We start from the raw sequence: 15,538 nt of genomic DNA on the forward strand, positions 1-15,538 counted from the left end.
GCCCCGTGCCTCCTGCCTCAGCCTCCCCGGCCCCCGCTGGCCCCGCCCCGCCCCGCCAGGAGGACGGGGAGGAGCACGCGGGAGGCCCCGCCCCGGGGCGTTGCTCACAGGCGCTTCCGGGACGGGCGGAGGCTGCTCCCGCCCGCGGCGCGGCCCCCCCCGGCCCCATGCGGCGGTGGGTGCTGCCCGGGCGGGTGCGGGGCGGGCTGTGGCCGGTGAGTGCCGCGGGGGGCGGGGCGGGGCGCCGCCTCGTTTGCATACATGCATCCGCCGTGCCAGTATTGAGCTGCGCCTGGAGTTGCATTATGTAGATGAGATGCAAATGAGGCAACTCGCAGCCGGAGGGGGGGTTCCCTCGCCCGCCGGCCCGAGCTCACTTGCATGTATGCAAATAGAGAGGCTCTGCCGCGGGGGTTGCAAACTGGTCGCGGGGGGCGGGGTGGAAAGCGGAGCTGCACGTGTCGACCCGCACACAGCCTGCTCCCCGCGCATGCGTAGGGGCTCCCCAAGCTTGCAGTGCCCGGCCCGGCCGCAGGGGGCAGTGGGGCCAGGGTGGGGGTGGGGCTAGGGGTGGCCTGGGGGTGGGACTGGGGGAGGGGGCAGGAGCTGGTGGGGGAGGCTGGAGGTGGGGCTAGGTGGTCTGGGGGAGGGGCTAGGCCTGGGGGCAGGAGTTGGGGGGCAGGGCTAGAGGGACTGAGGGCGGAGTTGGGGGTAGGGGTGTGGCCAGGGGGTCGGGGCACAGCCAGGAGCCTGAGAGAGTGCCCATGGGGGTTGTGGGCGGGGCTGAGAGGGTCTGTGTATCCTGACCCCTTCCTCCCTCTTCCCCAGGGCACCCCCCTGCGCCGGGCACTGGCGGTGCCCCCCTCCAGACCATGCCAGCCAGTGCCACCACTGGGGCAGACGCTGGGCCGGTACCTGCGGGCACTGGAGGGGCTGCTGGAGCCCTCTGAGCTGGAGGAGACGCGGGCACTTGTGGCTGACTTTGAGGCCCCCGGGGCCGAGGGGCCGCGACTGCAGGCCCAGCTGGAGCGCCGCGCCGCCCGCACCAGCAATTGGGTGCGCCAGGGACCCAGGCGTCCAGGGTAGTGGGGGGGATGTAGAAGCTTGGGGGGCCATGAGGGTGACCCACGAGGCCGGGAGCCTGCAAGGGGTGGCAGGGTTGGAGGGGAGGAACCCGAGCATCTGGGGACTTGAGGGTGGACTGTCGGGGGGGGGTGTGGGGTGGGACCCAGGTATCCGAGAGGGGTGGGGGCTAGGGGACTTGGGGACCCAGGAGTTCAGGGGCAAGAGGTGCTGATGGGGGAGGGGACCCAGGTGTGGGGTGGGGGTAGGGAGGGGCTGGGGGGGACCCAGCAGTCTGGGAAGGAGCTGGGAGGGCACCCAGGCGGTGTCCAATGTAGAGGGAGGGGGCTGCTGGAGGTCTGGTCTGAGCCCCCAACCCTGTTGTCTCCCCCCTGACAGCTGTCAGAGTGGTGGGTGCAGAGCTCCTTCTTGGAAGCCCGCTTGCCCCTGCCTGTGCACTCGAACCCGGCACTTGTCCTGCCCAAACAGGACTATGGCGACTGGCACGGGCAGCTCAGGTGGGCTGTGGGTCAGGAGTGAGGGGCATCAGTGGTGTTGGTGGGATGAGGGCTGTGGGTCAGGAGTGAGGGGCACTGTGTATGGTGGGGGCTGCAGGTTGGGAGCGAGAGGCACTGCCTGGGCTGGGGGCAGGGGGCTGCGGGTCGGGAGCGAGGAGCACTGCCTGGGCTGGGGGGCAGGGGGCTGTGCGTCGGGAGTGAGGGGTACCGGCCAGGCTGTGACCCCCCTCCCCCCCCATCAGGTTTGCAGCCAAGCTCATCGCCGGGGTCCTGGATTTCAAGGCCAAGATTGACCAGTGAGTGTCTGACCCCAGAAGGCAGGGTGGGTGTGGCATTTGGGAGCCCAGGGGATTTTGGGTAGTGTGGGGAGGTTGTGGGAGGGGCAGAGGGATTTTGGGAGGTGATGGGGGGGCTTGTGTGGGGGGGGTCCAGAGTGGTTCTGGGTAGTGGGACACCCAGGGGGTTTCTGCGTAGTGGGCAGGCCCAGGAGTGCCAGGGAGTTCATGGGAGCTCAAGGGATTGTGGGTAGCTCCCTGACCCATTCCCCCATCCCAGTGGTGCGCTGCTGGCGGAGTACCAGGGCGGGCACCCACTGTGCATGGCGCAATACGGGCGTGTCTTCGGTGCCTGCCGTGTGCCGGGGCCCAAGCACGACGGGCTGCTCCTGCCCCCCCCGGGGCGCCGGCCCCCAACCCACGTCACCGTCGTGCGCAACTTCCAGGTACCCCCACTTGGGGTAATGGGAAGGAGGCTGAAGGGGGAGGGGGCTGTGGAGTGATGCAAGGATTCTGGGTAGTGAGAAGGGCTGAGAGACCAGGGGGATTCTGGGTAGTTGGGGGGGAGGGCGCCTGACCCAGAGGTTTCTGAGTATTAGGGAGGCCCAGGGGGATTGTGGGTTGCGGTGGGGGCTGTGAGGGTGCCCAGGGGTATTCTGGGTAATGGGGGTCTCTGGGATGACCCAAAAGATTCTGGGTATTAGGGTGGGGTCCAGGGGAATTCTGGGTAGCAGGGGGCACTGGGGTGACCTAGAGAATTCTGGGTATGAGGACGGCCCGCATGGATTCTGGGTATTAGGCTCTGGGGCAACCCAGAGGCTTCTGGGTAGGAGAGAGGCCCAGCATGGTCCTGGATAGTGATGGGGGCTGTGAGGGGTGTCCTGGGGCACTCTGGGTAGTAGGGGGGCCCAGGGGAATCTTTGTTAGCATTGGGGGATATGGGGATGTCCAAGGGCATTTTGGGTAGGGGGCACCCCTGGCATGACCCAGAGGATTCTGGGTAATAGGGGGATCCAAGAGCATTTTGGGTAGTAGGTGGCTCTCAGGTGACCCAGAGGATTCTGAGTAAGAGAGGGGCCCATGTGGATTCTGGGTATTAGGCTCTAGGGTGACCTACATGCTTCTGGGTAGGAGAGAGGGCCAGGGTGGTTCTGGGTAGTGGTGGGGGCTGTGAGGGAGCCCAGGGGAATTGGGTAGTGGTGGGAGATGTGGGGATGCCCAAGGGCATTCTGGGTAGTGGGAGGATCTGGCGTGGTCCAGAGGTGTCTGGGTAGTGGGGGTCCCACGTGCCCCTATCCCCAGTTCTTTGAGGTGGAGGTGTACAACAGCGACGGGACGCCACTGACTGTGGACCAGCTGCACGTGCAGCTCCAGCGCGTCCGGGCGCAGTCCTGGAAGACAGACAAGGAGCCACTGGGGCTGCTGACCAGCGACCACCGCCACACGTGGGGCCTGGCCTACACCACCCTCATGCGAGGTACCCTGCCCCCCGGGGAGGGACTTCTTGTTGTGGGGTGAGCAGGGCAGAGGGTCTTCCTGTTTTGGGGATGCCCATGGAGGTGGGACTTCCTATTTTGGGGTAAGCTGGGGAGGATCACCTTTTGTGGGGTGATCAACTTCCTGTTTTGGGATGTGTAGGGGAGGTGGGACATTCTTTTGTGGGGTTTGCTAGTGGGGAGGGACTTCCTGCTGAAGGTTGGACAAGGGGAGAAGGGGATTCCTCTTGTGGGATGATCTGGAGGCCAGGATGTCTTGTCCTGGGGTGTGTGAAGAGGAAGCACTTCCTGTTTTGGGATGCACAGGGGAGGGGCTTCCTGCTTTTGCATGTGCAAGGGAGGAGGGACTTCCTGTTGTGTTGTGTGCTGTGGGAGGGACTTCCTATTGCAGGATGTTCTGGGGGGAGGGATTTCCTGCTGAGGGTTGCATAGGGAGAGAAAGAGCTTCCTGTTGTAGGATACACAGAAAGGGGAGGGAGGGACTTCGTGTAATGCAGTGTGCAAGGGGCTGGGACTTTCTGCTCTGGGGGGGTCACCTTGGGCACAACTTCCCATAATGTAATTTGCAAGGGGTTGGACTTCCTGCTCTAGGCTTCTGTGGGGGAGGGACTTTGTCCTCAGCCATTGGGAATGCCCTGGCCCTCTGCCTCCAAGGTCAGGAGGAGCCTGGGGGGAGGGCACTGTGGCATGACCCCGCCCCTGTCCCATCCCCAGACCGGCTGAACCGGGAGTCGGTGCAGTGCATCCAGCGCAGCCTCTTCACTGTGTGCCTGGACGCGTCCGTGCTGAAGGTGTCGGACGAGCGGTTCCCGGCCCGCGTGGCTGCCCAGATGCTCCATGGTGGCGGCAGCTGGTCCAACAGTGGCAACCGCTGGTTTGACAAGGCCCTGCAGGTGAGGTGGGGCCAGTGGGGGTGGGACTTCCTGCTCAGTGGAGGCAAGACTTCCTGTCTGGGAAGGCGGGATTTCTTGTCTCGGATGACAGAAAGATGGGACTTCCTGTTCTGGAGGCCAGGACTTCCTGTCTTGGACTATGGAAAGGTGGGACTTCCTGCTTTGGGGACAGGGACTTCCTGTCTTCAAATGAAGGAAGGTGGGGCTTCCTACCTTGTGAGGGCTGAAGCTTCCTATCTTGGATTGTGGAAAGCCGGGACTTCCTCCACACGGGATAAGGGAGACTTCCTGCTTTGGGAGTGGGTGGGGAGGCGGGACTTCCTCTTTTGCAGGAAATGGAAAAACTGTTTTGTACCTTCTTCCCTCCCTTCCCCCTTCTCTTGCCCCCAGTTCATTGTGGGAGAGGATGGTGTATGCGGCGTGGTGTACGAACAGGCTGTGGTGGATGCACAGCCAGTCGCCACCATTGTTGACCATGCCCTCGAGTACTGGTATGGGCACTTCCTGCTGGGGGGGAAGTAGGCAGCACTTCCTGTTTAGTTGGTTAGGGGAAAGGGCTGGGATTTACCCCCACGGGGGCAGAAAGCAATGTGGCTTCCTTGTTTGCTGAGGCAGTGGGGTAGGAGTACAGCTGGACTTCCTATTGGGGGGGCTGGACTTCCTGCTTCTGGGGAGGGAGGGGAAGGGGGTGGGACTTCTGGGGGAAGACAGTCAGGTCTCCTTTTCTGTGGCACAAGACTTCCTGTTTGGGGGTGGGACGTCTTGTTTTGGGGGACCAAAGGGGGTGGTCTTGGCTTGTGGGGTTCAGGCTGCCGGCCCTGATCCTCCCCGTCTCCCCACACCCACAGCAAGAACCCCGACACGCTCCGTGCTCCCATGACACTCCTGCCCCTCCCCCGCAAGCTCTACTTCTACATCACCCCCGAGATCAAGCACGACATCGAGAGGGCCAAGTGTAACCTCGACATGTGCGGAGGGGCTGCGGGTCGGGAGAGCGGGGTGCTGGGAGGGCAGGGGCTGCAGGTCGGGAGAGAGGGGCACTGACAGAGCTGGAGAGGGAAGGGGGCTGCGGGTCAGGAGTGAGGAGCACCGGCAGGGCTGAGGAGTAGGGGGCTGCGGGCCAGGAGTGAAGGACACTGCCAGGGGTCTCTAACCCCCCACCCCCCTGCAGCCTGATCACAGACCTGGACATCAGCTGCTTCATGTTTGAGGGCTTCGGCCGGGACTTGCTGAAGGCACAGGGGCTGCGCCCTGACTCTGTGATGCAGGTGGCACTGCAGCTGGCCTATTACAGGTGGGGGGGGGTCTTCAGAGGGGGCTGGGTGGGTCATGGGGGGTCTTTGTGAGGGCTGGGGGAGATCCTGGGGGCCTGGGGAGTTTTGGGGGGCTGGGGAGACCTGGGGGGGAGATTGAGAAGGGTCTGTTGGGACAAGGGAACACCAGAGGGGTGGGGGGGGGGTTATGGGGGGCTTACAGGGGAGCCCTGGGGGGGTTTTGAGGGGGTTTGTGGGACTGGCAGAGACTCTTGGGGGTTTGCAGGGTGCTGGGGGGTTGTGAGGTTCCCTAGGGTGTGGGGGGAGACTCTGGGCTGGCTGTGGTGGGGTATATTGGGAGGACTCTAGAGGCTGCAGGGAGTTTCAGACCCCCCTGAACTCTGCCCCACTCCCCTCCCCCCAGTGCGCATGGCTCACTCTGCACCACCGGCGAGACGGCTTCGCTTCGCCGCTTCCACCTGGGCCGCATGGACTTGGTCAGGCCGCCGGCCGCCCCCTGCCTGGCGCTGGCCCTCGCCCTTGACGCACCCCACAGCTCGGTATGGCCCCGGGGCCCAGCACTGGGGAAGACCCCAGATCCCCTCTAGCTAGTGGACTGTAGACTCCCCCCCAACCATGGCCAGAAACCCTCCTTGAAACTTAGCACAATGGCCAAACCTCCCCCCCCCAGGATCCCCCTATGGCTAAAGACCCCTCCATGCCCCAGAACCACCCCATGGCTGGGGAACACCTTTGAGCCCCCCATGGCCATAGATGCCTCCCTTTCCTGATCCCCTTATAGCCAGAGACACCCTACATAGCCAGGGAACCCCTGTGGGCCCCCCCCCAACATCCCCCCCCTTCCTCTCCCTCCAGGACGAGAACCTCCTGGCTTTGCTCCGGGAGGCTGTGCAGAGCCAGAGTGACCGCACTGACCAGGTGAGACACCCCCCACCCCTCCACCTTGGGGCTGGGACCCGGAAAACTGCGGGAGGGGGGCAGAAGGTGATAGGACCCAGGTGTCTGGGCGAGGAGGAATCCAAGTGTCCAGGGCTGGGCCAAATGGCAGGTGGGCAGGGAGGGGACCAGGCACTGGGGCGGGGCAGGACAGGGGCTGGCAGGATGGACAGCAAGGAAACAAGGTGTCTGGGCCACCATGTTCAGGTGCTGGCAGGGCAGGGCGTGGACGGGCACCTGCTGGGACTGCGGTTGGCGGCTATTGCAGACGGGCAGCGCTTGCCTGAGCTCTTCTTGGACCCGGCGTTTGCCCTGGCCACACACTGGCGCCTGCTGACCGGACAGGTATCTCCCCCCTTCCCCCCAGCCCTCCCTGGTGGGGGGGCTCTCGATGGAGTCTTCCAGGGGGTCTCTGGGGGTGGAGGACCTCGGGTGGGGGGTACTGGGATTGGAGGGGTCAGGGGAGGGGAACTCTGAGGAGGTCTCCAGGGACTCTGGGGGGTGGTCTGGGGAGATCCAGGAGGTCTCGGGATTCAGGGGGTCTCTCAGGGGAGGAGAGGTCATGGGGGAGTCTCAGTGTTGTGGGATACTTGGGGGCTGAGGGGCTTCAGGTTGTGGGGAGGGCTCTTGGCAGTGGGGTGTTTCTGGGGGCAGGGGTCTTGGGAGGTCCTTCATGGTGTCTCAAGGGGGACTCTGGAGGGGTCCCAAGGTTGAGGGCGTCAGGGGCAGGGGGATCTCGGGGGTAGAGATTGCTGGGAGGTTCAGAGATCATTGGGGGGGGGGTGTTGCGGGGACTGGGGGGTGTTCAGGGGTCACTGGGGTGTATTGGGGGGTCCTGGGACCTGGCGGGGTGGGAATGCTGCCCCCCCTGACCCCATGCTGCCCCCCAGGTGCGGTCGCGGGCAGCGGAGCTGCTGGTGCGGGGCCCGGCGGTGCCCGATGGCTATGCTGTCTGCTACGACCTTCGTGGAGGCCGCGTGCGTGGGTCCATCACTGCCGCCGCCTGCTGTCGCCACACAGCTGCACTGCTCCTGCACCGCACCCTGCAGGCCACGCTTGCCCGCCTGGCCCGTCTCCTTGGCCTGCCTGGGCCCCCCCCACCGGCCCCTGACTCTTGAATCCCCGTGCTTCACGGGCCCGGCTGGCGGGACCAGACCCCCAGAGACTTCTTCTGGGACCCCCAAGATCTCCCACACTCCACAGGCCTGGCTGGGGGGGGGGTGGACCCCCCCATGGCCTCCCTGACACCCCCACACACTCCATGGGCCTAGCAGGGGCTGCCCCTCAGCTGCCTTATGTCCTTCCGGGCCTTGCAGGGGGTGCCCCAACCTCCTGAAACCCTCCAGCCCCTCCCCCGTCCCCAGGCCCAGCAGGGGGTGTCCTTACAGCCCTGAGGACCCCCCCCCTCCCTGCAGCCCCCCACACATGCCAAGGCCAAGCAGGGGGTGCTCACCCACCTCCAAGGAGACCCCCAGGTGGGACAGGGGGCACCAAGACTCCCCCACACTCCCAAACTCCTCTGGTGGGGTCCTGCCCCCTCCTCCCCACCAGCTCTGGTGCTATGTTAGTGTCAATGGTCCAATAAATAGACCCTGGATTTGCAAGGTGCAGGTGTTGACTCTGATTGGGGGGGGTCTTGAGGTGTGACCCCCCCCTCCCCCCAGGCAGCATAATGCTTCCTAGGGGCAGGGGCTGTGGGTCAGGAGTGAGGGGTGCTGGGGGAAGAAGGGGCTGCTGGGCGGGAGTGGGGGGCACCAGGGGGCTGTGGGTCAGGAGTGAAGGGCATCAGGGCAAGAGGGGAATACAGGTTGGGAGTGGGGGGCACCAGCAGGAAGAGGGTTGCAGGGTGGGAGTGGGGCACTGGGGGAAGGGGACCAGTGCGGGCAGGAGTGAAGGGCACCAGTGCGGGCAGGGGGTTGTGGATCCACCAGGGGGAAGAGGGAGCTGCAAGTCGGGAGTGGGGGGCACCAGGGGGCTGCGTGTCAAGAGTGAGGGGTATTGGGGCAAGAGGGGAGTACAGGTTGGGAGTGCGGGGCACCAGCAGGGCACGGGGCTGCAGGTCGGGAGTGGGGGGAGCCGGCAGAGGATGCTCCATTTCCCTGTGTGGCTGTGGGGGGGCAGGGCTGGGGGGAGGAGGGGGTGACGCTGGCGTCGCGGTCCCCCCCCTGCATTCGGTTCTGTGCGGAGGAGCCGGAGCAGAGCGGAGCCATGTCCGGGGAGAAAGCAGGTACCGGGGCCAGGGGGCTGCGAGTCGGGAGTGAGGGGCACCGGGGAGGGGCAGGGGGCTGCAGGTGGGGAGTGAGGGGCACCAGTGGAGGGGGGGCTGGATGCGGCGGGGATGGGAGGGCAGCCAGTGGAGGTATTGGGGGTGTTCCCATAGCAACAGGGTTGAGGGGGTCTGTGGCTGTGCTGTGCGTTTGGGGGGAGGGCATGCTGTGGTATGTTGCCCTGCGTGGAAGCGTGTGTTGCCTCTGTGTGTGTGTCTGCATGTGTGGTGCATGCGTGTGTGTGGTGTATGTGTGGTGCACCGTGTGCATGCGCGTGCGTTGGTATGAACGCATGTGTGTGTGTGTGCTGGGTGTTGGTGGCATGTGGGGAAGGCCCCATGTGGGCTGTGTGGCACCACATGTTGTGACCCGTTGCGTGTTATGCTCTGGGTCATGCTCTGGCGTGTGGCTGAGTGCACAGTGTGTTGGAGGCCTGCTGTGTGTGTGCGTGTGTGTCAGGCACCTGGGTTCTGTATGCAGAGGTATGTCCTGGACATCTGGGGCCTGTGTGTGTGGGGGGGTGTGTTGGATACCTGGGGGGGGGGGGTCTACAGGCACAGCAGCGCATTCCACGTTTCTAGCTTGTTGGTGCCCACAGCACATTCCAGTGTGGTGTCCCGCGTGGTGCATGCTGCCCAGGGCCACGTTGTGCTCAGCAGAGCTGGGTCTCCCAGTCCCAGCACAAGCACATGCCTCATGGGAACATGCCCCACAAAGAGACAACATGCTACACAGGTGGGCTATTGTACAGGCATGTGCGACTGCCAGGCTGCAAGCCCCATGATAGGCCTGAGCTGCCCCCTCGCTCTGCTGTGCTGCTGGTGTGTGTGTGCGGGTGTGTGTGAGCATACACATGTGTGCGTGTGTGTGGGAGAGAGACCTCCAGACTAGGGCATTGGGTGCATGTAGGTGTGACAGCATGGGCATATGTACTTGTGTGGGTGGGTGTGTGTTCCTGTGTGTGCATCTGTCCCCCCCCCCACCTCCAGTGGCTGCCTCTGGCCCTGCCCCCCCACATGCCAGGCCTGGTGCCCCTAGACCACACCCACAATCCCCCCCATTGGATCCTAGGGTGTGACCTCACTGTGACAACATCTCCAGCCCCAACACCTGGTGAAGGAGCCACCTTGAGCAGCTAGGGGCCAACAGACCTTAGCTTCCCTTATCCACCCCCCAAAGGCCCCGGCTACACATGGGGGGCACTGCCAGGGCCTGCGAGCAGCTGGGCTTTGACAGGCTGACAGATCATTAGCATCTCATTATCATAATGGTGGGAAGTGACGTGTGAGAGGTGGAACTAGGAGGTGATGCAATGCAATAGGAGGTGATGGGATGTGATGTGTCATCTGTACATTGTATTACAACATTCAGAGATGATATATGATATGATATGATATATGGTGTTAATGTAATATATTGTATTAACATCATATATTAACACCACATATTATATTACATTGTATTAACATCACGGAATACTGTAATATGTGCTGTTAATATAATATATATTATGCATTAATATATAACAGCACGTGTTGCAATACAATATATTGTGTTAATATATACCATACTATAATATAATATAAAATAATGTAATATAATGTCATATTAATATATTATATTGTATTATATTAACATGATGCCTTATATGGTATTATATTGTAATATGTGATTATAATATAATATAATTTAATGCCGATATTACAAGGTAGAGATATAATGTAGAGATAATGTTGAGGTGGCAGACAGCATCATACACAGGTAATATAACATGATATACAGATAATTTATTATAATGCAGCGATAATATACCATACAATGCAGAGGCAATACAATGCAGAGACATAACAGGACGTGGAGTGAATGGACAGATGATGTGCCATGCAAGGCACAGACAATGTGGTATAATGCAGATAATATACTGGCATAAATAGACCACGCGCAGATGCTGGAGTGGAGCACAGTGCCATGTAACCACACAAGGAGACCGCACCGTGGAGATGCATGATGTAGAAGCAATGCACAGATGACATGTAATATAACACACAGATAACACACCGCAGAGACTGTACAATGACATATAAGTTGGCATGTAGCGATACCCTAGCACACTGCAATACAACATAACACAGCGCGCAATGAACACGAAGTAGAAATATGTAATATAGAGGCAAAGCACAGATGACATATAATACATAGTGGTTCACCACATCACACAGAGAAAATAGGATATAATATGTCCTGTCTGGTGAATGTAGCACTGTGCAATATAGCACAGTGCACAGGCAACACAACATAGAAGCTGTAAAGATGATGGACAGATGATGTATAGTATAAGCTGCAGATAATACAATATGTAACACACAGATAATATAATATGTAACAAGCTATGATACAGTGCAGCAATAGTCCAATTTATAACACAGAGATAATGCAATACAATGTAGTATAGTATATTCTGTACAGATTAGGTACTACAATACTGTATAGTGTAATATGTTCCAGAGATAATACAAGCTAGAGATATAGCATAATTAGAGATAACATAAAGATGATATATGGTATAATGTACAGATAATATCATGGAATACAGAGATAATATGTAATATAATATGATATAATGCCGACATAATTTAATGTATAGATAATCTAACGTAGAAATGATAATACAATACAATGTTCCGGCAATACAACATACTATAATATAAAACTATTTTTCATTCCAGCAGTCCAGCCATGGGTTTTTTTTTTGCCTTCCAATTTTGGGGGTGGGGGCATAATGAGACATGAAATAATATGCATTTTAATGACCCCCTGTGTTAGTTGCAACCCTAGGCCTCTCCCCTGGTTTCCAGTGGTGCGTAAGGAGCCAGCAGGCCAATGCAGCTGGGACAGACACAGCACAGCCCTGCCCTGAACCACAGCAGCACGCCCCCCCACCCCTCCCCTCCCCTCCCCCGCAAAGACTTGGAGGCTGTTCTAATTAGCATAGATGCTAATGACAAGTTTAATGAGCCATTAGTGCAATAGAGTCCCTTCCCTTAGGAACTAATAATGTGCTTGTTGTTGACAACCATGGGAATGTCCCCTCCTCCTCCTGCGTTATTTAGATTGATACCCTTATGAATTCATTTTATGCACTTGTGAATTGTACCCTGCTAGTTGTCATCTATTGATTCTATTCCTTCCTGCTAATTGGGTCCCACATCAACTGTACCAGTGACAACCATCATTTCTTCCCACCCCTCTAGCCCCTCCTTGACGCCGGTTCCCAATAAAGGCCTCGGACAGCTCTTTTAAAACTCTTGGAAGCTAGAACAGCTAATTCAAATGTGTCCGGCTCAGGGAGGTCTCTGGGGGGTATGTGTGGGGGCCCGGGGCCTGGGAAAAGCTCATTCTGGGGGTAAAGCAGGCAGGCTGGATGGCAGCTGTAGCTTCCCTTATCTGCTGGCTACCCCCCACTTTCCTGTGTGCAACCTTGCTTCTGCCTTCCTTTATTCCCCCTGTCCCCCCAGCTTTTGGGCTTTGCTGGCCCGGGCTATGGGGTGTGAGTGGCTTGGATGCTTGGGTTCTGTGTATGTGTGTGTGCACGCGTGCATGTGTACGTGTATCTTGGATGCCTGGGTTCTGTGTGCGGTGTGTGTGGGTGCGGGTGTGGTCTGTGTGTGTCCTGGATGCCTGGGTCTGCTCTGTGTGTGTGTGTGTGTGTGTGTGTGTGTGTGTGTGTGTTGCAGAAGCCTGAGTTTAGAGTGTGTGTGTGCGTGTGTGTGTGTGGCCCGGATACCTGGGTTCTGGGGCAGAGGGGGTGGGGGCTGAGAGAGGCCTGACACCTTGGGGGACAGGACAGGATGCTTGGGTTTTGTGTAGGTGTTGGGGGGGTCTCCCCTCCCCCTGAAGGTTCATTCATTTTTAGTGGGTCAGCATGGGGGTGGGGGGCCGAGGAGACATCTCAGCTCTGGGGCTGGGTCCCATTGGGCCTGGCCCAGTGCCGCGAGCAGGAAGCTGGGCCAATGAGCCCTTGCCATTCTCCTTGACCCAGGGAGGGGGGCAGGGGCTGCGGGGTGGGAGTGAGGAGCACTGGGGAGGGGCCTCACCTCTGACCTGTGACTTCTGCCCCCCAGGCCTGCCAGAAGCGGCCCCTCACGCCTCACCACCCCCCTACAACCCACCAATGCAGCCACCGCCACCTCCTCCCACCACGGCCGCACCGCCACCCCTGTTGCCCCCCCACTCGGGCACGGCCACCCTGCCCCGGCTGGGGGGCGGAGGGGGGGCCGCCACTCTGCCCCGGCCCCCTCCAGCCTCGGCCACACTGCCCCGGCCCCCGCCCCATGCCCATGCTGCCACCCTGCCCCGCCTGCCCCCTGACCCCTACCTGCAGGAGACCCCCTTTGGGGGTGGGGCTGGGGCTGGCGGGGGTGGGGCTGCACCTGGCTCAGCACCCCAGGGCTATGTGGTGCCCACCCACCCCTCTGTGGGGCCACTGCCGCTGGGGGGCTACGTGCAGCCTGGCTACCCCCTGCAGCTGCAGCCCTGCACCGCCTACCTGCCCGTCTACCCTGTTGGCACGGTGAGTGGGGCTCAGGGTGGGGCTTAACCCCCCAGGAGGAGGGGCTTAAGGCTGATGTGGATAAAGGGGGTGCAGTTAAATGTAGGAGGTTTCATGGGGTGGGGCTTGATCGCAGGGGGCAGAGCGTGAGTGTGTGAGTGGGGGCAAGGGATGGGGTTTAACCACTGGAGGTGGGGCTGAAGGAGGTGAAGCTAAGGGAACCTAGAGGGTGGGACTAATGGGGCGGGGGTGGGGCTAAGCCACAGTGGGTGGGGCTGAGCCACAGTGGGTGGGGCTAAGAAGCTTGGGACCTAGATCCAGGGGTGAAGGGGGCAGAGTTTAGCTGCTAGTGGTGGGGCTGGGGCTTAGCTGCTGGGGGGGGTGGCCTAAAGGGGGAGGAGCTAAGGAAAAGGGGTGGGGCATGGCCACAGGGGGGTGGCCCCACGTGGAGGGATGGGGTGGGACCACAGGAGGCGGGGCTTAACCCAGGGGCCGTGGCTTGTAGAGGGGGAGGGGCTTGGTACATGCTTGAGCCAGGTGCAGCAGGAGGGGCGGGGTTTATGCAAATGTACTGCCTCTCCCTCAGCCCTACCCACCCACGAGCCCCCCGCCAGCCCCGGGGGCGCCTGCCCCCACGCTGCCCCCTGGCCTGGCCCTGCTGGAGCCACGTCGGGCGCCTCATGACTACCTGCCCATCGCTGTGCTCACCACCATCTGCTGCTTCTGGCCTACTGGCATCATTGCCATCATCAAGGCTGTCCAGGTACTGTGGGGTGGGACCAGGGGCTGGGGGTGGAGCTTCAGGGGAAGGTTTGGGCACCGGGGGTCAGGCCAGGGGGTGGAGTTTGAGGATGAGGGTGGGGCTAAAATGGCAGGGGGGCCTACAAGGCTTGGAGGTGGGGCCAGAGGATGGGGCAGGGCTTGAGATCGGGGTGGGGCCTAAGTATGGGGGTGGGGCTGGTTCCTGGGGCAGAGCCTAATGGAGGCTGGGCTGCTGCTTGGGGCAGAGAGGAGGGTGGGGCAGATCAGGCTGGCACTTGGGATGGAGCCTAAGAATAGGGGGGTGGAGCTGGCACTTGGGGGCAGGCCCCGCCCACATCTGAGGCTCCACCCCTTGCAGGTGCGAACGGCGGTGGCGCGGGGTGACATCGTGTCTGCCGAGATTGCATCGCGGGAGGCGCGGAACTTCTCCTTCATCAGCCTGGCCGTGGGCATTGCCGCCATGGTGCTCTGCACCATCCTCACTGTCGTCATCATCATCGCTGCCCAGCACCACGACCACGACTGGGACCCCTAGCCCCACCCCTGGGCCCCAGGCCCTGCCCCCGTCCCTGCAGTGCCACGCCCTGCCGGCCTAGGCCACCCCCGCTACCCACAATCCTTTGCGCCTCCCCTGTGGCTGCTCGACCCTCCTCCCTCGGCAGGAGGCGGCCTATGATGCCTTGTGCCGGCCTGCTCCGAGCTCCGCCCTCTGCCTCTCAGGCCACACCCCCCTCTCCGCCAATGCCAGGCTAGGCCCCGCCCCTCTCTAGGGCTCTCTGGGGCGGCGACCCATGACCCTTTGCCCCAGCATGGGCTCCGCCCCTCTGTGCGGAAGCTACACCCACCTGGGCCTTAAGCCCCACCTCCTTTACCCTGTCCCGATGCCCTGGGCCTTGACCCCTCTCCACTTTTGGAGTGGGGCTCCACCCTCTTGCTAGAAGGCCCAGCACCCTCTCTGGCGCCGCCTGGCCTGTGTGATCTCCAGTGCCAAACCCCACTCCTTTGATGTAAGCCCCGCCCCTCAGAACCCCCATGCCATGTCCATCAACCAGCCACACCCCCTACCTGCAAGCCCCTCCCCCTATTAGCCCCACCCCACCCACCTTGCCTGTCTACACCCCCCCTCCTCACCCCAGCTGGGCTGTGGGTCAGGAGTGAGGGGCACCATAAGGGTTAGGGGGAGCTACAGGCTGGGAATGAAGGGCACCAGCTGGGCTGGGGAGAGGTGGGGGGGGGTGCGGGTTGGGAGTGAGGGGCACTGGCAGGGCTGGAGGGTGGTCAATGTTGTCTGGTCCATTGTATCCTAGCCCCCCAATTCTGCTCTCCCAGGAGTGCCCCCTTTCCCTTCCCCTTCCCCCCCACCCCCCCTTTGGCCGTGTTGGTCTTTCTGTGACTGGTGGAATCGAAACAAATCTTCTCTATATTAATAAAAACACTTGGATATTTCGTGGCAGCTTCATGGTCCCCACCGCGGGGGGCTGTGGGTTGGAAGTGAGCAGCACCAGT

The 15,538-nt window shown here is 61.1% G+C and overlaps 2 protein-coding genes across 2 annotated transcripts; both read left to right on the plus strand.

Annotated features, from left to right (window-relative positions):
• Positions 1 to 107: 107 nt before the first annotated feature.
• On the plus strand, positions 108 to 8,058 carry LOC102573756 (carnitine O-acetyltransferase). The gene is made up of 14 exons (XM_059715247.1): positions 108 to 215; positions 829 to 1,056; positions 1,462 to 1,580; positions 1,823 to 1,876; positions 2,136 to 2,301; positions 3,158 to 3,332; positions 4,066 to 4,244; positions 4,635 to 4,735; positions 5,093 to 5,212; positions 5,416 to 5,538; positions 5,922 to 6,057; positions 6,374 to 6,436; positions 6,662 to 6,799; positions 7,345 to 8,058. The coding sequence occupies exons 1-14, from the start codon at positions 168 to 170 to the stop codon at positions 7,570 to 7,572; spliced, it is 1,878 nt and encodes a 625-aa protein (XP_059571230.1). The 5' UTR covers positions 108 to 167; the 3' UTR covers positions 7,573 to 8,058.
• Positions 8,059 to 8,605: 547 nt separating this feature from the next.
• On the plus strand, positions 8,606 to 15,478 carry PRRT1 (proline rich transmembrane protein 1). Its single transcript, XM_059715266.1, has 4 exons — positions 8,606 to 8,681; positions 12,843 to 13,291; positions 13,857 to 14,033; positions 14,391 to 15,478. Exons 1-4 carry the CDS (start codon positions 8,663 to 8,665, stop codon positions 14,565 to 14,567), a joined length of 822 nt encoding a protein of 273 aa, XP_059571249.1. The 5' UTR covers positions 8,606 to 8,662; the 3' UTR covers positions 14,568 to 15,478.
• Positions 15,479 to 15,538: the final 60 nt, after the last annotated feature.

Source organism: Alligator mississippiensis, chromosome 11 (genome assembly GCF_030867095.1).
Source record: "Alligator mississippiensis isolate rAllMis1 chromosome 11, rAllMis1, whole genome shotgun sequence".
Classification (NCBI taxonomy): Eukaryota; Metazoa; Chordata; order Crocodylia; family Alligatoridae; genus Alligator; species Alligator mississippiensis.

Excerpts from the sequence above, each read along its gene's own strand:
- LOC102573756 (XM_059715247.1), top strand. The coding sequence starts at position 168 with ATGCGGCGGTGGGTGCTGCCCGGGCGGGTGCGGGGCGGGCTGTGGCCG. Across the intron at positions 4,736-5,092 it reads GACCATGCCCTCGAGTACTG|CAAGAACCCCGACACGCTCC; the intron begins GTATGGGCACTT and ends CCACACCCACAG. Across the intron at positions 5,539-5,921 it reads CTGCAGCTGGCCTATTACAG|TGCGCATGGCTCACTCTGCA; the intron begins GTGGGGGGGGGT and ends CCCTCCCCCCAG.
- PRRT1 (XM_059715266.1), top strand. Across the intron at positions 13,292-13,856 it reads CCGTCTACCCTGTTGGCACG|CCCTACCCACCCACGAGCCC; the intron begins GTGAGTGGGGCT and ends CCTCTCCCTCAG. Across the intron at positions 14,034-14,390 it reads CCATCATCAAGGCTGTCCAG|GTGCGAACGGCGGTGGCGCG; the intron begins GTACTGTGGGGT and ends CACCCCTTGCAG.